This window comes from Pseudochaenichthys georgianus, unplaced genomic scaffold (assembly GCF_902827115.2).
Source record: "Pseudochaenichthys georgianus unplaced genomic scaffold, fPseGeo1.2 scaffold_1796_arrow_ctg1, whole genome shotgun sequence".
Classification (NCBI taxonomy): Eukaryota; Metazoa; Chordata; class Actinopteri; order Perciformes; family Channichthyidae; genus Pseudochaenichthys; species Pseudochaenichthys georgianus.
In genome coordinates, this window is record NW_027262567.1 from 1 (window position 1) to 25972 (window position 25972).

Genomic DNA, 25972 nt, shown 5'->3' on the forward strand with positions numbered 1-25972 from the left:
AAGTAGAAAGTACAGGTATTTGTGTTCAACATGAAGTAGAAAGTACAGGTATTTGTGTTTCAACATGTAAGAAGTAGAAAGTACAGGTATTTGTGTTCAACATGTGAGAAGTAGAAAGTACAGGTATTTGAGTTCAACATGTAAGTAGAAAGTACAGGTATTTGTGTTCAACATGTGAGAAGTAGAAAGTACAGGTATTTGGGTTCAACATGTGAGAAGTAGACAACATGTGAGAAGTAGAAAGTACAGGTATTTGAGTTCAACATGTAAGAAGTAGAAAGTACAGGTATTTGGGTTCAACATGTGAGAAGTAGAAAGTACAGGTATTTGAGTTCAACATGTAAGAAGTAAAGTAAAAAGTCGTCAAAAAAGAAGTAGTGGAGTAAGTAGTGATACCAGAAAAATGTACCGTATGACCCGAATATAACACGTTTTATTTTTCATAGAAAATAATCTGAAAAAGAGGGGTTGTCTTTTCGATGTAATTACACAGTCACAACGTCAGATCGCGCTAAACGAGTGTTCCCCAAAAGCGAGACATCGTCTTAGAGTACGGTAACATCAACAGGAGAGAGAGAGATGGAGAGACACAGATACCAACTCCAAAGTGGATCAGAAGTAGCAAGTTAATAAACAAGAGGCAAAATTACGATGCCAATTTTAAGATAATGTGACTAACGAAGTCATCAAACCACTAACGAGCAGAAAAAAAATATGGTGTTACTGAGAATAACGTTAGAAGATGGCGAGCCCAAAAAGACCGCCTTAAAAATGTCAGAGAAAAGCATTCCTCGATCCGGAATAAAAAAGGTGTTCTTCCAAAAATGCGTCTTGAAAAAAAGGTCGTCTTATATATCGGGTCAATACGGTACTTAAGTACAGTAACAAAGTATTTGTACTCCACTATGTCACCAGGCTGAGGATCCCCGTGTACGACGACCCGAACGAGGACCTGCTCTCTCACTTCGACCGCAGCGCAGACTCCATCCAGCAGGAGGCGCTGCGGGGGGGCGGAGCCTCGTTTACTGCAAGAACGGACGCAGCCGCTCTGCCACCATCTGCATCGCTTACCTGATGAAGCACCGAGAGATGAAGCTGTTTGAGGCTAAACTGGTGAGGAACATCTGACACCAGCCAATCAGAGGACAGGATTTTAGAAGGGATAGTACTTTTCAAGCTGCCACCTTTAGCCTAGCGGTGGTCACGTGAAGTCATGTGACCGTGCTGTAGTTCCTTTATAGCCCAACATTAGCCACCTTTAGCTTAACCGTGGTGGCGTGAAGTCATGTGACCGTGCTGTAGTTCCTTTATAGCCCAACATTAGCCACCTTTAGCTTAGCCGTGGTGACGTGAAGTCATGTGACCGTGCTGTAGTTCCTTTATAGCCCAACATTAGCCTCCTTTAGCTTAGCGGTGGTGACGTGAAGTCATGTGACCGTGCTGTAGTTCCTTTATAGCCCAACATTAGTTTTGAATCCAAAATCCAATACAAAAAAATTCCATTCGATTTTTGTCACCACACATTAACGAAAACTGATTTATCATGATGTCGCATTATCATAAAAAATATAGGTCTTAAAACCAAACTGAATTATTATCTCCTACCTTTGACAGCCTTGATGTCATTTTAAAATAAACCTGCAGTAAAGTGAAAACAGAGGTCGAGATGGATACCAGAGACAGAGCAGAAGACACGCTGAGTCAGCAGACACTGACGCTCATGTTTCGGGGGTGCCCTCTGAACACTGTGACGCTGCACATTTCACATTTCATTTAAAGTGCTTTGTCTATCTCTAATTCGGCTTTGAGTAGAGACACTACACACTGATATACACCTGAACATCAGCAGGAGAGGACTCTTTAAAGTAGAGACGCTACATACTGATATACACCTGAACATCAGCAGGAGAGGACTCTTTAAAGTAGAGACGCTACATACTGATATACACCTGAACATCAGCAGGAGAGGACTCTTTAAAGTAGAGACACTACATACTGATATACACCTGAACATCAGCAGGAGAGGACTCTTTAAAGTAGAGAGCACTACATACTGATATACACCTGAACATCAGCAGGAGAGGACTCTTTAAAGTAGAGACGCTACATACTGATATACACCTGAACATCAGCAGGAGAGGACTCTTTAAAGTAGAGACACTACATACTGATATACACCTGAACATCAGCAGGAGAGGACTCTTTAAAGTAGAGACACTACATACTGATATACACCTGAACATCAGCAGGAGAGGACTCTTTAAAGTAGAGACACTACATACTGATATACACCTGAACATCAGCAGGAGAGGACTCTTTAAAGTAGAGACACTACATACTGATATACACCTGAACATCAGCAGGAGAGGACTCTTTAAAGTAGAGACACTACATACTGATATACACCTGAACATCAGCAGGAGAGGACTCTTTAAAGTAGAGACACTACATACTGATATACACCTGAACATCAGCAGGAGAGGACTCTTTAAAGTAGAGACACTACATACTGATATACACCTGAACATCAGCAGGAGAGGACTCTTTAAAGTAGAGACACTACATACTGATATACACCATGAACATCAGCAGGAGAGGACTCTTAAAGTAGAGACACTACATACTGATATACACCTGAACATCAGCAGGAGAGGACTCTTTAAAGTAGAGACACTACATACTGATATACACCTGAACATCAGCAGGAGAGGACTCTTTTAAAGTAGAGACACTACATACTGATATACACCTGAACATCAGCAGGAGAGAGAACTCTTTAAAGTAGATACTCTACATACTGATATACACCTGAACCATCAGCAGGAGAGGACTCTTTAAAGTAGATACACTACATACTGATATACACCTGAACATCAGCAGGAGAGGACTCTTTAAAGTAGAGACACTACATACTGATATACACCTGAACATCAGCAGGAGAGAACTCTTTAAAGTAGAGACACTACATACTGATATACACCTGAACATCAGCAGGAGAGGACTCTTTAAAGTAGAGACACTACATACTGATATACACCTGAACATCAGCAGGAGAGGACTCTTTAAAGTAGAGACACTACATACTGATATACACCTGAACATCAGCAGGAGAGGACTCTTTAAAGTAGAGACACTACATACTGATATACACCTGAACATCAGCAGGAGAGGACTCTTTAAAGTAGAGACGCTACATACTGATATACACCTGAACATCAGCAGGAAGGGACTCTTTACATTAGAGACGCTACATACTGATATACCACCTGAACATCAGCAGGAGAGGACTCTTTAAAGTAGAGACGCTACATACTGATATATACACCTGAACATCAGCAGGAGAGGACTCTTTAAAGTAGAGACACTACATACTGATATACACCTGAACATCAGCAGGAGAGGACTCTTTAAAGTAGAGACGCTACATACTGATATACACCTGAACATCAGCAGGAGAGGACTCTTTAAAGTAGAGACGCTACATACTGATATACACCTGAACATCAGCAGGAGAGGACTCTTTACAGTAGAGACGCTACATACTGATATACACCTGAACATCAGCAGGAGAGGACTCTTTAAAGTAGAGACGCTACATACTGATATACACCTGAACATCAGCAGGAGAGGACTCTTTAAAAGTAGAGATACTACATACTGATATACACCTGAACATCAGCAGGAGAGGACTCTTTAAAGTAGAAGACACTACCTACTGATATACACCTGAACATCAGCAGGAGAGGACTCTTTAAAGTAGAGACACTACTACTGATATACACCTGAACATCAGCAGGAGAGGACTCTTTAAGTAGAGACACTACATACTGATATACACCTGAACATCAGCAGGAGAGGACTCTTAGAACATTTATTGATCATTTCATTGTCTCTGTTTTCCTCAGAAAGTGAAGACGGCTCGTTACGAGATCGATCCGAACCCCGGCTTCCTGGCTCAGCTGCAGAGATACGAGCAGGTGCTGAAAATGAGACGAGTACAGAAAGAGAGACAGAAAGACAGAAAGAGAGACAGAGAGACGGACAGAGAGACAGAAAGACGGACAGAGAGACAGACCGGCGGAGAGACGGATTGACTGACTGACAGACAAACAGAAAACAATCGAACAGACAGAGACTTCCTGGTTGTGAATCTGACTGATTAAAGCTCCGGTTTGTACGATGGTGTATTTCGGTCATTGTAAGTTTAAAAAAAATGTTTTTATTAAGAGCTGGATCAATGGATTACCAATCTGGAACAAATCAGAATTTTGATTAAAGTTATTATTAGTATTAAATCCTGAGTTTTATCTAAATTTGTAAAATGAAGTGACTTGGTTATCAGGCAGAAAACTAAAACTAACATTTAAGTTTTATTTTGTAACTTTATGAGGTTTTGTTCTTGCTAATTCTCAGACTGTAACCTCAGAGAGTTTCCACATTCCCCCCCTAATTTATGATTTCATTATCTCTGAACATATTTGAGTTTAATCTCCAAATTGTTTTAGTTCTATTCTGGAAAATAAGCAATTTTATTTCAGAGATTTTCCAAAAATGAACCTTTTTAATGTAAGAAAGTTTCTGAGTTACTTGTCTGTACATTTAAACTTTAATCTCACTAATGCTGTGATTTTTGATTACATTGTTTACCAACAATGGCCTGAATACACGTCGTCAAATGGGATGTTAAAACAGACGGAAAGGTCGAAGCAGTTTATTTAATTTAAAGCAGATACAAAGGTCCAGAGTTTTAGTGTTGCAGTTCAATCACACCAACACAAAAAGCAGAACAAGAGAATTATGCAAACAATAAAATAAATAAAACCAGAGTGAAATAAATAGGATTAAATAAATACAAATAGAGACTATAACGTTAGGGCTGTGCAAAACATTAGTACACATTATACCTGTTATTTAGACTAAAGTAGTTTATTCTACAGTTTGAGTGCTATTAGTCAAACAGGTAGACCTCACACCTGTGGGAAGAGATTCTCTTTCTTAATAAGGGCTAATTGTTATTCTAATCAACTACAGGTTTATTTTTTCAATATCAAAAAGCAACGAAAGGCTTTAATCATTAAGAAGTGCAGCTTATTAAGTCAAGATAGGTGTTTCCTCGTTATTTTACTTTCATTAAAACATCCTCAAAGTGTCTTTAAGGATTTTATTTTTGTATAAACCTAAAAGTTACCCGTCCCTCTAAAACAGTATGGGTGCAGTCCCACCTTCTACCTCTAGGTGGAGACACTTACACATCGTTTTTTCCTCCTCATATTTTAACATTTGTATTGACCGCCTTATGGAAGCACACACACCGCCTCCGCAGGACGGACATCAGTGTGACCAGTACTGTTGACGAGTTATTGATCCGCTGCAGCACAATACATAACAAACAACAGCAAGAGCCACTCAGAGGAGAAACAACAACAACAACAGAACGTTTTTTGTTGCTTTGCAATGTTTTTCTTGTTTTTATGTTTAATTGTTCAGGATTACTTTTTGGTAGTTTTGCATAATTTTCTAGACATCTTATGCACTCTTTTTGAGCTTCTTCAGGTGGTGGTTTTGCATCTGTTTTATTGCTTACATTTTGCATTACCTTTTGGCAGTGGCGAGCCGTGACTTTTATACCTAGCCCCTCTGACCCCCCCCCCCCCCCCTTCCATCGAGAAAAAAAAAGAAGAGTTACAGCGGAAGATCAAAACAACGGTCCGGGTGCAAACCTATACCACACAAAACAACACCTGTAAATAACCCCATTCGTGTTCTTTGAAATTGAAAAGGATATTGCATTGTGTTTGTTACTTTCGTTGCAGTTGTTTGTCTTAAGTGTAATTTGGCATGCTTTTATTTTGAAGGCGAGTTTACGCTGTTGATAGGAAGTTGTTGTTTCTATGGAAACAAGAAAAGCTTCACAGCGGGCGGAACTTGTCATAAAGTCCGCGATAATAAAGCCCGCCCATTTAGAGGGAAGATATGATTGGTCAATTGTACTGTCATTTGACATTACTCTCTCGTTCAGTTGCTATAGCGACCCTCTGTGAATTCACAGCAGGCCGTCCAATCAGCTCCTCGCTTCACCTCGCAGAGACGAGCTTCTTTCATTTAACCCTTCACATTCAAACAGAAACTGAATAGGCAGATTCGAAGGATTTATTTCTTTGGAAATGTTATTTTAAATACAATTAAATCAAGTTATTTTGATAAAACTAATGAAAAAGAAAACTAAACAAATATTTAAAGAAAAAATACAATTTTTTTTTTTTAATGTTTTTAAATATTATTTTGTAGAATATCTTAGGCCCTGACGGCGTGCCACTGCCTTTTGGTTGTTTTGCATCTCTTATAAGACATCTAACTTCTCTTTGTGTTTCCTTCTGTATTTTGTTGTTTTGCATCATTTTGTTGTTGTTTTGCTTTCTGCACGTTGAGCTTCTTCTGGTGGTTCTTTCACATCTGTTCTTTTTGCTTTTATACTTCTTTGTTTACATAGTTTTGCATCATTTTTAGAAATGTACCTACACTTGTGATTTTCTTCTTCTGTATTTCGTTGTTTTGCAATAATTGAATATACATGTTGCATATCTCAGGATCATATCTTGTGTTAAACTGTGTTCGTGAATAAGTCAGAAGTTAGCTCAGGTTAAGACACATTATTCTAAAGTGAAGCCTTTTAGCATTAAAGTAGCGACAGTATTAGCACTGCAGGATGTTCACAGAGCTGCGCAGACTAATATCAGATCGTAGAAGTAAACTCATCTAAAGCTCTGATTAAAGATGTTTGGATCAAAAGATAAATGTTAGGAATCAACCGATGACCCGCTGCAATATTAAGCATTTTAACGATAAGGAAAAGTGTTTTTTTTAAATATAATTGCCGCCCAGAACAATTAAAACGGTTTACTTTGGCTGTGAAAAAACTTTGCAGGCACTCCATACGAGAACACAGTGTGCGTGTGTGTGTGTGTGTGTGTGTGTGTGGTGCTGAATTAAAGCAGCCATTGAAACTGGATGTCGTCATAGACCATGTGAGACCTCACTATGTACTGTTCCCTGTAACTCAGATCAACGCTGCGTCTCTTTGAGAATCTGCTGCTGTGTCAATGTCTGAGAATAAAGTGATGTGATCAGCTTCGTCTGTGAGTTTCAGATTCATGCTAACGGGCTCTTTTCCTCTCTCCTGCAGTGTTCTATGTTAGTGCATAGGGGTGTAACGGTTCACAAACATTTCGGTTCGGTACGTACCTCGGTTTTTAGGTCACGGTTCGGTTCGGTACGTTTTCGGTACAGCAGAAAAATATCACAAAACATAACATATTTTTTTTAAATTATTATTAAACTGTGAATAATGTATTCACTCAAATAAATACAAAATATAATAAAACAAACATTAAGGTGCAGCATTTCGATTAACGGAAATAATCTGTATTTGAACTTTACTGTACTAGTACTCACAAAACATAAACTATTAGTTTTGGGTTTTTAATTATTATGAAACTATGAATATTCACTCAAATAAATATAAAATATAATAAAATAAACATTAAGGTGCAGCTTTTCGATTAACTGAAATCATCTGTATTTGAACTGTACTACCTAAGCAGCCAGTTTGACATTAGGACTTGCTTGTCATTGTATTCTCATGTTGTTTAAAGAAAGATGAACTTGTCCACATTGCTTGCTGAAAGTTCAGATCAGCTGGCACTAGCAACGTCTCCTGCCGTGGAGAACACCCTCTCTCTAGGGACAGAGGTAGCAGATACAGCCAGGTAGCGCTTTGCTACCATGGCAACATAAGGATATTTGCCGTTTGTAATAGCTTTGGCTCGGTCTGAACTCTCTGCGAGTGGTGGAGGCTACATGCTAGCGGGAGTTGGGTTTGCACTTCAGTCTTTTGGTACCGGTGATATTCACGTTCGGGTGATGCCTTTTCAAATGAGTGTGCAAGTTTGATGTATTGCCGCGTAACCAATGTTAGTTGAACAATGCCGACAAACAGCTTTGGTTCGGTCCACCTGTCTTTGTCCGTCATCCTTGTTCGTAACTGCGAAACCAAAATGTTCCCAAACCGGAGACTTCAGTGATGCTGGAGGATTTTCGAGCTCAACTTTATCTGCGTTCGCCATTTCGACAGTTCCTCAAATCACTGACTACATTTGAACGCATCCCTCTGACCAGCTCGTCCAATGAAATGACTTGTTTGCTCTATGACGCGTTGAGCCCAATGGGAGCAAATTACTCTCAATGCTGCGACGCAGCACCTGAGATTACTTCCAAGAAGTTGTTCACGTTCTCAATTTTTTTACGTTTAACGTTATATTCGTTCGGTACACTTCGGTACACACGTGTACCGAACCGAAGGCTAACCGAAGGCTAAAATCCCTTCAGAGGGGGTTTCTCCCAGCGCCTGACACGCCTCCATTGAACTCTTTTGTGTACTTCCGGAAGTAGCGACATCACTTTGTAACACTTGCACTTCTATTGGCTACCGCTCAAACACATTGTACGTGATAGGCTAAGGGGCGGGACATCTCTAAGCAGGTTACCCAATCACAACAGAGCCGTCCAGCTAATCAATCAGAGCAGACTGGGCTCAGAGGCCTGCACCACGAAGCTGGTTCTCTTCTTAGCGGGCTCGATCTCCATGGTAACGGATGCTGAGCGGCTAACCTGCCCCGGAGCGGGTGAGGTTGCAGGCTAAGAGCTCAACTCAGTGAAAGCACTGCTTGCTGACCAATCAGAGCTCAGCGTGCGGAGTTTAAAGCGATCAAGTCATATTACAGGAGAGAGGAAATACAGAGAAGCTGCCGGCAAAAATCAGCGCCTGTGTGAACGTGAACATGAACAGAACATCACCTCCATCTCCAGAGCAATCTGACTGTTAGAACATCAGCGTTAAGAAAGCTCTTAAATATCTGCCTCAGCATCAGAACCCGGATCAGAGTACACTGAGTCCAGTCAGCATCAGTACCCGGATCAGAGTACACTAAGTCCAGTCAGCATCAGTACCCGGATCAGAGTACACTAAGTCCAGTCAGCATCAGAACCCGGATCAGAGTACACTAAGTCCAGTCAGCATCAGTACCCGGATCAGAGTACACTAAGTCCAGTCAGCATCAGTACCCGGATCAGAGTACACTAAGTCCAGTCAGCATCAGTACCCGGATCAGAGTACACTAAGTCCAGTCAGCATCAGTACCCGGATCAGAGTAAACTAAGTCCAGTCAGCATCAGTACCCGGATCAGAGTACACTAAGTCCAGTCAGCATCAGAACCCGGATCAGAGTACACTGAGTCCAGTCAGCATCAGTACCCGGATCAGAGTACACTAAGTCCAGTCAGCATCAGTACCCGGATCAGAGTACACTGAGTCCAGTCCGCGGCACATCACTTCCTGATGTATCACATGTCTCTGATCCGAGTCCCTGAGCGTGTCTGGCCGTGCAGCACTCACAGCGCCACAGACTGGAGGAAGCATTATGTCAGCAACACGTTGAGTTGAGGAAACTCTGAGTCAGAGGTGATGAGAGTCAGACGGTGTGTTAGACGGCCGTGACATCATGAACCTGCTGATGGACGCATTCCAACACTTGCTCTGCTCCAGCTGTGTTCACCTTGCAGCTGCAGCTCTGAGGCTTTGATCCTGATCAAGTGTTTGAGTCAAGTTTAAAGTTTAACTTCTTCATGTGTCTGATATTAGAGTTCACTTTTCATTCAGGAAGTATGACGCTGCGCTGTCAGTAGCTTCTCCATGTCTGTGATTGGTCGAATGCTCCAGATCCCACCCTCTCATGTGAACACCTAGCTAGAGAGGACACGGCTGGCTGAGCGATCCACTTGATAACCCGCGTCGTAGGACCGCTTAGCGAGAGCGCGTGTGTTCTGGATTAGGCCAACCGGCTAACTCCAACATATCAGGTTAGGTTGAACCAGCTTCGTAGGACAGGCCTCTGGTTTCAGACAGAGGGTGAAAAGAGGTGCTGCAGCACAGTATGCAGTAGGCAGGAGGAGGAAAGTCACGTACAATGTGTTGGAGCGCTAGCCAAGAGGAGCGTGAGTGTTACATAGTGATGTCACTATGCTCCTGAAGTAAACAAAGACGTTGAATGGACATTTTTTAGGCAGGACACTCAGGGATTTTAGCCTTTGCAGACCATTTACATGCACTAACACCGTTAGAAAACACTACGGGGGAAGGGGGGACACCAGGACATTGTTGTGGAGAAGAAAGAAGCCGAAGCGTCTTCAAGCAGAATCAGTTCAGTTATAAAGTGTTACATCGCTGTTTGTTTACCCTGCTGATGGGATGAGGGTCATCTCGTTGTTGTTGTTTCAAAGTGATGTCACTAAGTAAACAAAGGAGTCAAATGGACGTTTGGAGGCAGGACACTCGTGTTACGTGCACCAATAGAAAAGACACCAGGACATTGTTGGGGTGAAGAAAGAAGCTTTATTTATAACGTTTGTTACATGGCTGTTTGTTTAACCTGCTGACGGTTCGAGGGTCATCTCAGACGTTGTTGTTGTTATTGGGGGTACTCTCGGACGTTGTTGTTGTTGTTTGCGGGTCTCAGTGTACTCGATCCCAGTCGTCCCTGATGTCCTGGATCCACTGGTTATAATTGGACACCTTGGTGTAGACGCCCAGTTTGTCGTGGAGTCCGCAGCCCTCTCCCCAGGACACGAGGCCCAGCAGGAACCACGTGTCCCGGTACAGCGTCACCATGGGGCCCCCGCTGTCCCCCTCACAGGCGTCCTGCGCCTGGCCCAGGACCCCCGCACACAGCATGTTCTCCGTGATCCCATGGGTCATGTGATGGACGCACAGGTCTCGATCCGCCAACGGGATATTGATGACGTTGAGCGCGGAGCTGAAGGTGCTGCTGTTCATGTTCTCCTTCCCCCAGCCGCTCACTACGGTCGCGGTGCCGTTCAGGTGGAGCACTCGCTGGGCCATGTCGCTGGAAGGAAGGCAGGCGGGGAGGATGTAATTTGAGAAAGGAGCGGGTGTTTGGAGGCGCAGGAGGGCGATGTCGTTGTCGTACGTGCGGGTGTTGTAGTTCGGGTGTTTGAAGCACTGTAACACCTTCAGGTTCACCTCGGTGTCCTCGAACCTGTGGCGCTCGTAGTCTCCTGAGGGGAGGAGTTACAGGTGCATTAAAGGTGAGTAGCAGTTACGTTGAAGGTGATTTGCAGCAGGATTTTACTTTTAGTTTCGCTGGAAGGTTAAATCTGGTCTTTCTAAACCGAGATAGTTCGTTTTGAAAGGATCTGTAAAAACCCTGTTTACTCTAGATGCAAGCCTCCTCACGAGTAGATCTCAAAGGCAAGTCCCTTAAACCTCTCGCTTGGTGTGTCCTGCGTGTTTCTTCAGATACCTGCTGAGGCACATTCAGTAATAACCTTTAGATCCTCTCACCGAGTCTCACTGTGAAGCGCAGGCTGTTGTCGAGGCAATGCGCCGCCGTCAGCACCCAACTCTCAGCGATCAGGACGCCCCCGCAGGCGAACTCACCCCTAGCCTTCATCAGCAGCACCTGAACACACACACACACACACACACACACACACACACACACACACACACACACACACACACACCACACACACACACACACACACACACACACACACACACACACACACACACACACACACACACACACACACACACACACGCACGCACGCACGCACGCACGCACGCACGCACGCACGCACACACACACACACACACACACACACACACACACACACACACACACACACACACACACACACACACACACCACACACACACACACCACACACACACACACACACACACACACACACACACACACACACACACACACACACACACACACACACACACACACACACACACACACACACACACACACTCGCACGCACACGCACGCACGCACGCACGCACACACACACACACTGCTGTAACAAACTCACATTTAAAAATCTTTTAAAGAAACTGCGAAGATGGTTTAAAATATCTTCCTATTTCACATCATATCTCATATTTATGAGTTGGGTGAGTTGCAGGGAAATTGCAGGTTAATCAGAAATTAGTCGCAGGTTAATTGCAGGTGAGTTGAAGGTTAATTGAAGGTGAGTTGAAGGTTAATTGAAGGTGAGTTGAAGGTTAATTGAAGGTGAGTTGAAGGTTAATTGAAGGTGATTTACAGGCAGGGGCGGATCTACCGGGGTGGCATTGGGTGGCAACTGCCACTCTAAAAATACCCCAGCTGCCACCCCAGCTGCCGCCCCAGCTGGCAGCTCTGTTTTGAAAGAAAAGTTGTGGCTCATCGGACATTTATGAGAGAAAGTCTCTAATGTCCGAGTGCAAGTGAATGCAGCACAAGACGCGAGCCTTGTAACCCCTCCCCCGGCCCTGCCGCGAGCGAGGAAATGTGATTGGTGGCAATTTCATTTGAACGGGACGGCGCAAAACGAGAAGCATTCGGACTCAAGCAGACAGAAGGAACGAGGTGCGGTCCACACTGACAGAGAAGAGCCCGTCAGTGCGGCTGCACTCAGCATCGAATCAAAACGCACTAAAGCTTTGATCTTAATCAGTCTGTGAGGCGTTTTGATGAACGAGATGGTAATCGCCGCATTCAGCTGCAATAGGCAACTTGATGCTCTGCTCACGGATGAGCATAATAAACTGTTAAGATGATGACCTTACGTGTGTGTATATATATTTTTTTGAGGGGGTCTGCCCCCAAAAAACAGTTTCAAGTCCTGAGAAAGTCAAATAAGACGGTGTGTAAAACTTCACTGCCCAGACAACAGAAAGTAACCACTTTGATTTAGCTAGGCCAGCAGGTAAGGGCTCTCCACTGGATAATAACTGCAGCGATGTTTATGTTTTAGCTGAATACACGTATAACCCTAACTGAGTCACTTCTTTAATGTTTGTTCTTTCTGATGTAAAGTCCAGGTTGTAACTGATTGCAATGAAGTCGTGGGGCGCTGAACTGTTCCTTTGGATCTTTTGATTTATGATAATTGCTTGTCTTTCAAATTTGAAGGAGGGTGAGCAAGCATCTTGACTCATCATTAACTCTCCAAAAAATATAGTTTATTCAATAATAAATGAATATGTGAATCATAACAGTGATTGACAGCTGATAGGAATAATATGATTGTTAATAGTATCATATTCATTCAGACAAACATCGATGAGACGGTTAATTCATGTACTCATTGCAGCAGTCTGCATCGATCTGGTTCCCCTGCTGGTCTAAGAGTGAAACCGACTCATTCAGTTATTGTTCAGTTAAAATGCATTAAATGATGTCGGCCACCTTATGTATTTATATTTAAGGCTTTACTGATGAGCCATAATAATGTCACCTGATGTTATTGAGTTAAAATATTAATATTGTGGCTTTCCAAGTTAACATTGATTGATATGACTGCGATAAAATGAGCATATACTTCTGCCAGGGGATGCCACCCCTCAACATCTCCTGCCACCCTCTGGCCACCCCACCCTATGGCCACCCCATGAATATTTGTCTAGATCCGCCCCTGTTTACAGGTGAGTTGCAGGTTGATTAAAGATGAGGTTGAAGGTGACTTGCAGGTGAGTTCCCCAGCCAGTCAGCAGTTGAGCAGTAGCCACAGGTGAAGTGAGTTACCTGCCAGGGACTCTCCCCCTTCTTCCCCACCTCCCCCCCCACCATCCAGGGCAGCAGGCCGTCCCTCGGCTTGGTGTACGACGACCTGCTGATCAGCAGCTGGCCGCAGGAGGAGGGACCTGCTCGGAGAGAGGGGATTAAAGACGATACACCTGAGTGAAGGTGAGAGCATGGTGTTGTAGGGAACATCCTGAGTGTCCTCTTCCAACCTGAGAGTAGCATGCTAACAAGGGTATCAACTGTAGCTGTGAACATGACAGGATGTGTGACGACCTGGAAGAGCATCAGGACTGTGTGAGGCAGATGATAGCTATGTGATGAACATGATGACTCAGCCTCTATGGAGGGAGACATCAAGCATGCTCATTTCTGACGTGGAGCTAATCTGAAGTAAACATTGAATACTGCTTTCTGTTCCTCCATCTTGTGACTGTGTGACTCCCTCTCTTGGATATCAGCATGTGAAGGACACTGCTCAGGAACTAGTCTCTGTATGTGATGACTGCTTCCCTTCTGGAGAGGATCACAGACACACGGATCCTGAGGTTCAAGATCAAGCCGGGGACCAGGGATTATTAACATGTTTAAGTATTCAGGAAAAGTCATAATTTTGATATTTTTGAGAAAAAGTCATAATTTTGATATTTTTGAGAAAAAGTCATAATTTTGAGAAAAAGTCATAATTTTGAGATAAAGTCATATTTATGAGAACATTTCAACATTTTGATATTTTTGAGAAAAAGGTCAGAATTTTGATATTTTTGAGAAAAAGTCAGAATTTGGAGAAAAAGTCTGAACTTTGAGAAAAAGTCTGAACTTTGAGATTTTGACTACTTCCATTCTGGAGAGGATCACAGACACATGGATCCTGAGGTTCAAGCTCAAGCCGGGGACCAGGGAGTATTAACATTTTTAAGTATTCAGAAAAAGTCATAATTTTGAGAAAAAGTCCACATTTTTAGATAAAGTCATAATTTTGAGAAAAATTTCTATTTTTGAGAAAAATTTCTATTTTTGAGAAAGATTCTGAATTTTTAAGAAAAAGTCAGAATTTAGTTTGAATTTTAAGATTTTGACTCCTTCCATTCTGGAGAGGATCACAGACACATGGATCCTGAGGCTGAAGCTCAAGCCGGAGACCAGGAGAGTTCTCTAACAGGTGTGTAAATGTATGATCAGTCCTCCTCACCGATTGGGCTGCACTTCTTGGAGTCGTCGTGCAGTTTGTATCCGCTCACGCAGCTGCAGCTCCTGCTCAGGTTGTCTTTGCTCTCCGAACACGTGTGACCGCAGCCGCCGTTATCCACGGAGCAGTTAGTGGCCGTCCGAGCTGCACGGAAACACACCTCAGTACACACCTCAGTACACACACCTCAGTACACACCTCAGTACACACACCTCAGTACACACACCAGTACACACCTCAGTACACACACCTCAGTACACACCTCAGTGCACACATCAGTACACACCTCAGTACACACCTCAGTACACACCTCAGTACACACCTCAGTACACACACCTCAGTACACACACCTCAGTACACACCTCAGTACACACACCTCAGTACACACCTCAGTACACACCTCAGTACACACCTCAGTACACACACATCAGTACACACCTCAGTACACACCTCAGTACACACACCTCAGTACACACCTCAGTACACACACCAGTGCACACCTCAGTACACACCTTAGTGCACACCTCAGTGCACACCTCAGTACACACACCTCAGTACACACACCAGTACACACCTCAGTACACACCTTAGTACACACTTCAGTACACACCTCAGTACACACCTCAGTGCACACATCAGTACACACCTCAGTAGACACCTCAGTACACACCTCAGTACACACTTCAGTACACACCTCAGTACACACCTCAGTACACACCTCAGTACACACCTCAGTACACACACACACACACACACACACTACACACATCACACACACAGACACCAACCACACACACACACCACACACACACACACCACACCCACTCTACACACCACACACACACACCCATCACACACACACACCACCACACACACCCACACACACCCACAAACAACACCAACACACACACACTACACACACACACACACACACACACACACACACACACACACCTCAGTACACACCTCAGTACACACCTCAGTACACACACCAGTACACACCTCAGTACACACCTCAGTACACACCTCAGTGCACACATCAGTACACACCTCAGTACACACTTCAGTACACACCTCAGTACACACACACCTCAGGACACACCTCAGTACACACTTCAGTACACACCTCAGTACACACTTCAGTACACACCTCAGTACACACCTCAGTACACACTTCAGTACACACCTCAGTACACACCTCAGTGCACACATCAGTACACACCTCAGTACACACCTCAGTACACACACACACACACACACACACACACACACACACACACACACACACACACACACACACACACACACACACACACACACACACACACACACACACACACACACACACACACACACACACACACACACACACACACACACACACACACACACACACACACACACACACACACACACACACCTCAGTACACACCTCAGTACACACCTCAGTACACACACACACACCTCAGTACACACCTCAGTACACACCTCAGTACACACACTCACACACACATCATGGGAACAACATCCTGCACAAGTTGACCATTTCTGCTTCACTTGACCTCGTTCTAAATGTGCACAGCTCTGCACTTTGAATTTAGTATTCATCATATTTTAATATATTTTTGATTTCTGTGTCTTTTTAAAGGGATGTGATGAGTTGTGGGTGAGTTACAGGCGAATTGCAGGTGAGGCTAATTGCAGGTGAGTTGCAGGCTAATTGCAGGTGAGTTCCAGGCTAATTGCAGGTGAGTTGCAGGCTAATTGCAGGTGAGTTGCAGGCTAATTGCAGGTGGGTTGCAGGCTAATTGCAGGTGAGTCTAATTGCAGGTGAGTTCCAGGCTAATTGCAGGTGAGGCTAATTGCAGGTGAGTTCCAGGCTAATTGCAGGTGAGTCTAATTGCAGGTGAGTTCCAGGCTAATTGCAGGTGAGGCTAATTGCAGGTGAGTTCCAGGCTAATTGCAGGTGTGTCTAATTGCAGGTGAGTTGCAGGCTAATTGTAGGTGAGGCTAATTGCAGGTGAGTTCCAGGCTAATTGCAGGTGAGTTGCAGGCTAATTGTAGGTGAGGCTAATTGCAGGTGAGTTCCAGGCTAGGTGAGCTAGGTGAGTTGCAGCAATTGCAGGTGAGGCTAATTGCAGGTGAGTTGCAGGCTAATTGCAGGTGAGGCTAATTGCAGGTGAGTTGCAGGCTAATTGCAGGTGAGGCTAATTGCAGGTGAGTTGCAGGCTAATTGCAGGTGAGTTGCAGGCTAATTGTAGGTGAGGCTAATTGCAGGTGAGTTGCAGGCTAATTGCAGGTGAGTTGCAGGCTAATTGTAGGTGAGGCTAATTGCAGGTGAGTTCCAGGCTAATTGCAGGTGAGGCTAATTGCAGGTGAGTTGCAGGCTAATTGCAGGTGAGGCTAATTGCAGGTGAGTTGCAGGCTAATTGCAGGTGAGGCTAATTGCAGGTGATTTCCAGGCTAATTGCAGGTGAGTTGCAGGCTAATTGTAGGTGAGGCTAATTGCAGGTGAGTTGCAGGCTAATTGCAGGTGAGTTGCAGGCTAATTGTAGGTGAGGCTAATTGCAGGTGAGTTGCAGGCTAATTGCAGGTGAGTTGCAGGCTAATTGCAGGTGAGTTGTAGGCTAATTGCAGGTGAGTTGCAGGCTAATTGCAGGTGAGTTGCAGGCTAATTGCAGGTGAGTTGCAGGCTAATTGTAGGTGAGTTGCAGGCTAATTGCAGATGAGGCTAATTGTAGGTGAGTTACAGGCTAATTGCAGGTGAGTTGCAGGCTAATTGCAGGTGAGGCTAATTGCAGGTGAGTTACAGGCTAATTGCAGGTGAGGCTAATTGCAGGTGAGTTGCAGGCTAATTGCAGGTGAGTTGCAGGCTAATTGTAGGTGAGTTGCAGGCTAATTGCAGATGAGGCTAATTGTAGGTGAGTTACAGGCTAATTGCAGGTGAGTTGCAGGCTAATTGCAGGTGAGGCTAATTGCAGGTGAGTTACAGGCTAATTGCAGGTGAGGCTAATTGCAGGTGAGTTCCAGGCTAATTGCAGGTGAGTTGCAGGCTAATTGCAGGTGAGTTGCAGGCTAATTGCAGGTGAGGCTAATTGTAGGTGAGTTACAGGCTAATTGCAGGTGAGGCTAATTGCAGGTGAGTTGCAGGCTAATTGCAGGTGAGGCTAATTGTAGGTGAGTTGCAGGCTAATTGCAGGTGAGGCTAATTGCAGGTGAGTTGCAGGCTAATTGTAGGTGAGTTGCAGGCTAATTGCAGGTGAGGCTAATTGCAGGTGAGTTGCAGGCTAATTGCAGGTGAGGCTAATTGCAGGTGGGTTGCAGGCTAATTGTAGGTGAGGCTAATTGTAGGTGAGTTGCAGGCTAATTGCAGGTGGGTTGCAGGCTAATTGCAGGTGAGTTGCAGGCTAATTGTAGGTGAGGCTAATTGCAGGTGAGTTGCAGGCTAATTGCAGGTGGGTTGCAGGCTAATTGCAGGTGAGTCTAATTGTAGGTGAGTTCCAGGCTAATTGCAGGTGAGTTACAGGCTAATTGTAGGTGAGTCTAATTGCAGGTGAGTTGCAGGCTAATTGCAGGTGAGGCTAATTGTAGGTGAGTTGCAGGCTAATTGCAGGTGAGGCTAATTGCAGGTGAGTTGCAGGCTAATTGCAGGTGAGGCTAATTGCAGGTGGGTTGCAGGCTAATTGTAGGTGAGGCTAATTGTAGGTGAGTTGCAGGCTAATTGCAGGTGGGTTGCAGGCTAATTGTAGGTGAGTTGCAGGCTAATTGCAGGTGAGGCTAATTGCAGGTGAGTTGCAGGCTAATTGCAGGTGGGTTGCAGGTGAGTCTAATTGTAGGTGAGTTCCAGGCTAATTGCAGGTGAGTTACAGGCTAATTGTAGGTGAGTCTAATTGTAGGTGAGTCTAATTGCAGTTGAGGCTAATTGCAGGTGAGTCTAATTGCAGGTGAGGCTAATTGCAGGTGGGTTCCAGGCTAATTGCAGGTGAGGCTAATTGTAGGTGAGGCTAATTGCAGGTGAGGCTAATTGTAGGTGAGTTCCAGGCTAATTGCAGGTGAGTTACAGGCTAATTGTAGGTGAGTCTAATTGTAGGTGAGTCTAATTGCATGTGAGGCTAATTGTAGGTGAGTCTAATTGCAGGTGAGTTGCAGGCTAATTGCAGGTGAGTTACAGGCTAATTGTAGGTGAGTCTAATTGCAGGTGAGTTGCAGGCTAATTGCAGGTGAGTTACAGGCTAATTGTAGGTGAATCTAATTGTAGGTGAGTCTAATTGCATGTGAGGCTAATTGCAGGTGAGGCTAATTGCAGGTGAGTTCCAGGCTAATTGCAGGTGAGGCTAATTACAGGTGAGTTCCAGGCTAATTGCAGGTGAGGCTAATTGCAGGTGAGTTCCAGGCTAATTGCAGGTGAGTCTAATTGCAGGTGGGTTGAAGTTAAGTTGCAGGTTAATTGTAGGTGTATGTTTTCAGATCATGACTCACGCTGGTTGCAGTATTTGCCCTCGTATCCGGGCTCACAGCGGCAGGCGTAGGCCTGGTACTGGTCCACACACACTCCATTCACACACATGTGGGACTGGCACTGGTCCCCATCTGAAAACACACGTCAATACATTTCCCACAATGCCGTGCAGCAGGCCGCTCAGAGACAAAGGAGAAACTCGTGAAACACGTGTTTAGCCATATACGTTTTTTCTGCTCACTTCAATACGTTTAACTCAAACGACATACGAGCCCACTCACTGCTAAGGAGACGCTTACTATTTAATTATGACATAGTTTGAACTTAACTTAAGAGCAGCCAAGCCAATGCTAACTGTACATATCATGACATTACTTCTTCTACATATCCTTTAATAAGAGCGAAATGCATAACAAATACAACCTGCTGATTACAGACTTGTTTAAACAGGTTCAAAGGTTCTTACCTGTGTACACTGTCCAGAACTCCAGCTGTGAACACACACATAGGAAGTCTCAGATTAATGCACGTAAAGGAGCTGCTTAATCGCATCGATCAATCACAGTTTACTTATAAAGCCCGATATCACACATCCTATATTTGTCTCAGTGGACTTTACAGTTTGTGCAGAACATCAATACGACCCCCTCAGCATACTCTGATTGGTTAGCTGGCCGTCTCTGTTGTGATTGGTCAACCGCTTAGAGATGTCCCACCCCTTAGCCTATCACGTACAATGTGCTAGAGCGCTAGCCAATAGGAGCGTGAGTGTTCCATAGTGATGTCACTATGTTGCGGAAGTAAACAAAGGAGTCCAATGGAGGCGTTTCAGGGTTTTGGAGAGAACAGGGTCTCTTCAAAGTTTTGCGGGAGGAATAAAATGTTTAAAGTTCACCTATTATGCAAAATCCTCTTCTTCATGTCTCTTCCACATCAACATGTGTCCCCTCTTCTTCATGTCTCTTCCACATCAACATGTGTCCCCTCTTCTCCATGTCTCTTCTACATCAACATGTGTCCCCTCTTCTCCATGTCTCTTCTACATCAACATGTGTCCCCTCTTCTCCATGTCTCTTCTACATCAACATGTGTCCCCTCTTCTTCATGTCTCTTCTTCATCAACATGTGTCCCCTCTTCTCCATGTCTCTTCTACATCAACATGTGTCCCCTCTTCTCCATGTCTCTTCTACATCAACATGTGTCCCCTCTTCTCCATGTCTCTTCTACATCACCATGTGTCCCCTCTTCTTCATGTCTCTTCTACATCAACATGTGTCCCCTCTTCTTCATGTCTCTTCTACATCAACATGTGTCCCCTCTTCTCCATGTCTCTTCTACATCACCATGTGTCCCCTCTTCTTCATGTCTCTTCTACATCAACATGTGTCCCCTCTTCTTCATGTCTCTTCTACATCAACATGTGTCCCCTCTTCTCCATGTCTCTTCTACATCAACATGTGTCCCCTCTTCTCCATGTCTCTTCTACATCAACATGTGTCCCCTCTTCTTCATGTCTCTTCTACATCAACATGTGTCCCCTCTTCTCCATGTCTCTTCTACATCAACACGTGTCCCCTCTTCTCCATGTCTTCTCCATGTCTCTTCTACATCAACATGTGTCCCCTCTTCTCCATGTCTCTTCTACATCAACATGTGTCCCCTCTTCTTCATGTCTCTTCTTCATCAACATGTGTCCCCTCTTCTCCATGTCTCTTCTACATCAACATGTGTCCCCTCTTCTCCATGTCTCTTCTACATCAACATGTGTCCCCTCTTCTCCATGTCTCTTCTACATCACCATGTGTCCCCTCTTCTTCATGTCTCTTCTACATCAACATGTGTCCCCTCTTCTTCATGTCTCTTCTACATCAACATGTGTCCCCTCTTCTCCATGTCTCTTCTACATCACCATGTGTCCCCTCTTCTTCATGTCTCTTCTACATCAACATGTGTCCCCTCTTCTTCATGTCTCTTCTACATCAACATGTGTCCCCTCTTCTCCATGTCTCTTCTACATCAACACGTGTCCCCTCTTCTCCATGTCTCTTCTCCATGTCTCTTCTACATCAACATGTGTCCCCTCTTCTCCATGTCTCTTCTACATCAACATGTGTCCCCTCTTCTTCATGTCTCTTCTACATCAACATGTGTCCCCTCTTCTCCATGTCTCTTCTACATCAACACGTGTCCCCTCTTCTCCATGTCTCTTCTCCATGTCTCTTCTACATCAACATGTGTCCCCTCTTCTCCATGTCTCTTCTACATCAACATGTGTCCCCTCTTCTTCATGTCTCTTCCACATCAACATGTGTCCCCTCTTCTTCATGTCTCTTCCACATCAACATGTGTCCCTTCTTCTCCATGTCTCTTCTACATCAACATGTGTCCCCTCTTCTTCATGTCTCTTCCACATCAACATGTGTCCCCTCTTCTTCATGGCTCTTCTACATCAACATGTGTCCCCTCTTCTTCATGTCTCTTCTACATGAACATGTGTCCCCTCTTCTTCATGTCTCTTCCACATCAACATGTGTCCCCTCTTCTCCGTGTCTCTTCCACGTCAACATGTGTCCCCTCTTCTTCATGTGTCTTCTACATCAACACGTGTCCCCTCTTCTTCATGTCTCTTCTACATCAATATGTGTCCCCTCTCCTTCATGTCTCTTCTTCATCAACATGTGTCCCCTCTTCTTCATGTCTCTTCTACATCAACATGTGTCCCCTCTTCCTCATGTCTCTTCCACATCAACATGTGTCCCCTCTTCTTCATGTCTCTTCTACATCAACATGTGTCCCCTCTTCTTCATGTGTCTTCTACATCAACATGTGTCCCCTCTTCTTCATGTCTCTTCTACATCAACATGTGTCCCCTCTTCTTCATGTCTCTACATCAACAAGTGTCCCCTCTTCTTCATGTCTCTTCTACATCAACATGTGCCCCCTCTTCTCTATGTCTCTTCAACATCAACATGTGTCCCCTCTTCTTCATGTCTCTTCTACATCAACATGTGTCCCCTCTTCTTCATGTCTCTCCTATATCAACATGTGTCCCCTCTTCTTCATGTCTCTTCTACATCAACATGTGTCCCCTCTTCTTCATGTCTCTTCTACACCAACATGTGTCCCCTCTTCTTCATGTCTCTTCTACATCAACATGTGTCCCCTCTTCTTCATGTCTCTTCTACATCAACATGTGTCCCCTCTTCTTCCATATCTCTTCTACATCAACATCGGTCCCCTCTTCTTCATGTCTCTTCTTCATCAACATGTGTCCCCTCTTCTCATGTCTCTTCTACATCAACATGTGTCCCCTCTTCTTCATGTCTCTTCTACATCAACATGTGTCCCCTCTTCTTCATGTCTCTTCTACATCAACATGTGTCCCCTCTTCTTCATGTCTCTTCTACATCAACATGTGTCCCCTCTTCTTCATGTCTCTTCTACATCAACATGTGTCCCCTCTGTGGGAAGAGACTCTGAAAGTTTCAGGAACAAAGATTTTCTCTCTTTTTGATCCATTTCTATAAAAACCTGTCTGAAAATGAGCTGATCAGATTTTGGCCACTTTATGATGTCATAACAGTGTTTTGTCTTGTGTAACCATTATCCAATCAGCAACCAAGGTAACCCCCCCCCCTTATCACCTGAATCTCCTCCTAGAGCACCATTGTGTTCTTTTTAACCAATCATCTCTCAGAGGGGCGTGGCCAGCAGCAGCTCATTAGCATTTAAAGCTATAGACACAGAATCAGCACTTTTGAAACAGAGGGGATTATGGGTAATGCTGCAATGATCTGTTTGATATTTAGAGCCAAACACTTCAGAGACATGTTCTGTATATATATGAGACCTATAATATATTGATGAAAAATAGTGTAAAAAGGGACCTTTAAGATTTATTTGGAGCATTTACCGTAGCTTCCCTGGTCTGGAAAATCTCTCGAGCCTCTTCAAAGTCACACCTCTCCTCCACACACTCGCGCTCCATGGAGGCCGGCTTCAGTTCCTCCAGGAAGGAGTTCGCCCGGCGGGATCTGAGCAGCATGTGGGCGCCGCGGGGCTCCGAGAACACTGAGGGACGAAGAGATCATTTATAGCGCTTTCAGACCCCCCGACCCCTCCTGTAACACGGAGCCCGTTCCCTACACCATGCTAAATGTATGTGTGCATAAAGCTGAGTTATGACCGGTCACAATAACACAGACTTTGGTGGTGATTAAATAGTTTACAGTGAGATTTACTTTTGACCGTACTCGCACAGCCCTACAAATGAACTGAGATGTCCACACAAATGATCTTTAGCACGTGTTGATTTAAAAAAGCAATTTGTAGGTTGGATATTTGCAAACCTTTTTTTGTGTATGTATTAATAATTTAAGATGTAAATTAATTCCAGTTTCTTTGTACTACTTTCTATTTTGATTGCTTAATTTGGTGGCATCAATGTGTGCATTTAATGGAGCAGTTGCCTCATATACAGTATAGCCCTTAAGGTCAAATAATGAGATCCTCAACCTTTATCAATTATAAAGTTATTTGTAATTATTACCTGAGAACCGGGGGTAGTAAGGCAAGGCAAGTGTATTTATATAGCACCTTTCAACACAAGGCAATTCAAAGTGCTTTACAAAAATGAAAGACATGAAGAAAATGGCATTTAAAATCAGTCATTAAAAAGAAAAGATAATAAAATGAGCATCAAAAGAAAAGTACATGGATAAAAGTTACAGTGCAGTTTAAGATAGTGAATAGTTCAATTAAAAGCAGCGACAAAAAGAAAAGTCTTCTTGCTGGATTTGAAAGTAGTCAGAGTTGCAGCGGACCTGCAGGTTTCTGGGAGCTTGTTCCAGATGTTTGGAGCATAATAACTGAACGCTGCTTCTCCATGTTTAGTTCTGACTCTGGGGACAGGAAGCTGACCAGTCCCTGAAGACCTGAGAGATCTGGATGGTTCATCATTTAGCAGGAGGTCAGAAATGTATTTTGGGCCTAAACCATTCAGTGCTTTATAAACCAGCAGCAGCATTTTGAAATCTATTCTTTGACACACAGGAAGCCAGTGTAAAGACTTCAGAACAGGAGTGATGTGATCCACTTTCTTAGTGCTAGTGAGGACTCGAGCAGCGGCGTTCTGAATCAGCTGCAGCTTCCTCATAGATGTTTTAGTGAGACCTGTGAAGACACCATTGCAGTAGTCGAGTCTACTGAAGATAAAGGCATGTACAAGTTTTTCCAAATCCTACTGTGACATTAGTCTTTTAATCCTAGATATGTTCTTTAGGTGATAGTAGGCTGATTTAGTAACTGTTTTAATGTGACTGTTGAAACTCAGGTCAGAGTCCATGACTACACCTAGATTTATGGCTCTATCTGTTGGTTTGAACATTGCAGACTGAAGCTCAGCGCTAACTTTTATACGTTCTGCCTTGGCTCCAAAACCATGACCTCAGTTTTATCTTTGTTTAATTGGAGAAAGTTCTGACACATCCAGTCATTGATTTGTTCAATGCACTTACTCAGTGGTTGAATTGGAGCATAGTCTCCTGGTGAAATTGTTACGTACATTTGTGTGTCATCTGCATCGCTATGGTAACTTATTGTGTTGTTCTTCATTATCTGAGCCAGTGGTAGCATGTAGACGTTAAAGAGAAGAGGCCCCAAGATGGAGCCTTGAGGAACCCCACATGTCATATTTGTCAACTCAGATGTGTATTTACCGATAGAAACAAAGTTGTTTCTGTCCTTTAAGTAGGATTCAAACCAATTTAGAACTGTTTCCGAAAGTCCCACCCAGTTTTCCAGTCGGTCCAGTAATATGCTGTGGTCAACAGCGTCAAACGCAGCACTGAGATCTAATAATACTAACACTGAAGTTCTGCCACCGTCTGTGTTTAAGTGGATGTCATTAAAGACCTTTACAAGAGCAGCCTCAGTGCTGTGGTTTGGACGAAAGCCTGACTAGTACTGTTTCTTGTTTTTGGAAGTGGTGTAAAGTAACTAAGTACATTACTCATTTGTAAATTAGTAACTTTTAAGACGTTTTTTTGACAACATTAATTCAGTTATCCCTGAGAATGTTAATAACGTATATATATTATAACCTTGGACTATTTATGATAATAAAACTCACCTGACAGACTGAGAGCCGACGCCGACCACAGGGCGGCGATGACAGACACACAGAGGAGGAGGCGGGACATGACCTCTGAAAAACCTACAGCACATAACAGAGAAAAAAAAGGTATAGTGCAATACTTACAATAACATTAATTTATTTGGATAACTATTACTTTTACAGCCCTTCTTGTCGGCTGTGGGTGTTTGTGTATTGAAATAGTTTTGTTTTGGTGTCTTTTGATCGCAATGATCAGGACTACCACTCAGTATGTAGTGTCTCTACTTTAAAGAGTCCTCTCCTGCTGATGTTCAGGTGTATATCAGTATGTTGTGTCTCTACTTTAAAGAGTGCTCTCCTGCTGATGTTCAGGTGTATCTCAGTACGTAGTGTCTCTACTTTAAAGAGTCCTCTCCTGCTGATGTTCAGGTGTATCTCAGTACGTAGTGTCTCTACTTTAAAGAGTCCTCTCCTGCTGATGTTCAGGTGTATATCAGTATGTTGTGTCTCTACTTTAAAGAGTGCTCTCCTGCTGATGTTCAGGTGTATCTCAGTA

General features: G+C 43.8%; 2 protein-coding genes across 2 annotated transcripts; one reads left to right on the plus strand and one right to left on the minus strand.

Annotated features, from left to right (window-relative positions):
- Positions 1–842: 842 nt before the first annotated feature.
- LOC117441554 (dual specificity phosphatase 28-like) lies at positions 843–4187 on the plus strand (the record flags this gene model as incomplete). Its single annotated transcript, XM_034077622.2, is given in 3 exon segments — positions 843–998; positions 1001–1113; positions 3906–4187. Coding segments are annotated over 3 exon segments (458 nt in total), but the record flags the coding sequence as incomplete, so codon positions are not given.
- Positions 4188–10430: 6243 nt separating this feature from the next.
- Positions 10431–25509, minus strand: proca (protein C (inactivator of coagulation factors Va and VIIIa), a). Its single transcript, XM_034077623.2, has 8 exons — positions 25432–25509; positions 23215–23372; positions 19767–19791; positions 19321–19431; positions 14845–14985; positions 13656–13774; positions 11417–11534; positions 10431–11130 (listed from the first exon to the last, which is right to left on the minus strand). The coding sequence occupies exons 1-8, from the start codon at positions 25499–25501 to the stop codon at positions 10568–10570; spliced, it is 1305 nt and encodes a 434-aa protein (XP_033933514.1). The 5' UTR covers positions 25502–25509; the 3' UTR covers positions 10431–10567.
- Between the last annotated feature and the right edge of the window lie 463 nt (positions 25510–25972).

Bases quoted from the DNA above. Each gene is read 5' to 3' on its own strand.
- proca (XM_034077623.2), bottom strand. From the start codon at position 25,501: ATGTCCCGCCTCCTCCTCTGTGTGTCTGTCATCGCCGCCCTGTGGTCG. The intron at 19,792-23,214 runs GTAAATGCTCCA...GTGTGTTCACAG, and splicing joins TCCAGACCAGGGAAGCTACG to CTGGAGTTCTGGACAGTGTA. The intron at 11,131-11,416 runs GTGAGAGGATCT...TCCTCCCCTCAG, and splicing joins GCGCTTCACAGTGAGACTCG to GAGACTACGAGCGCCACAGG.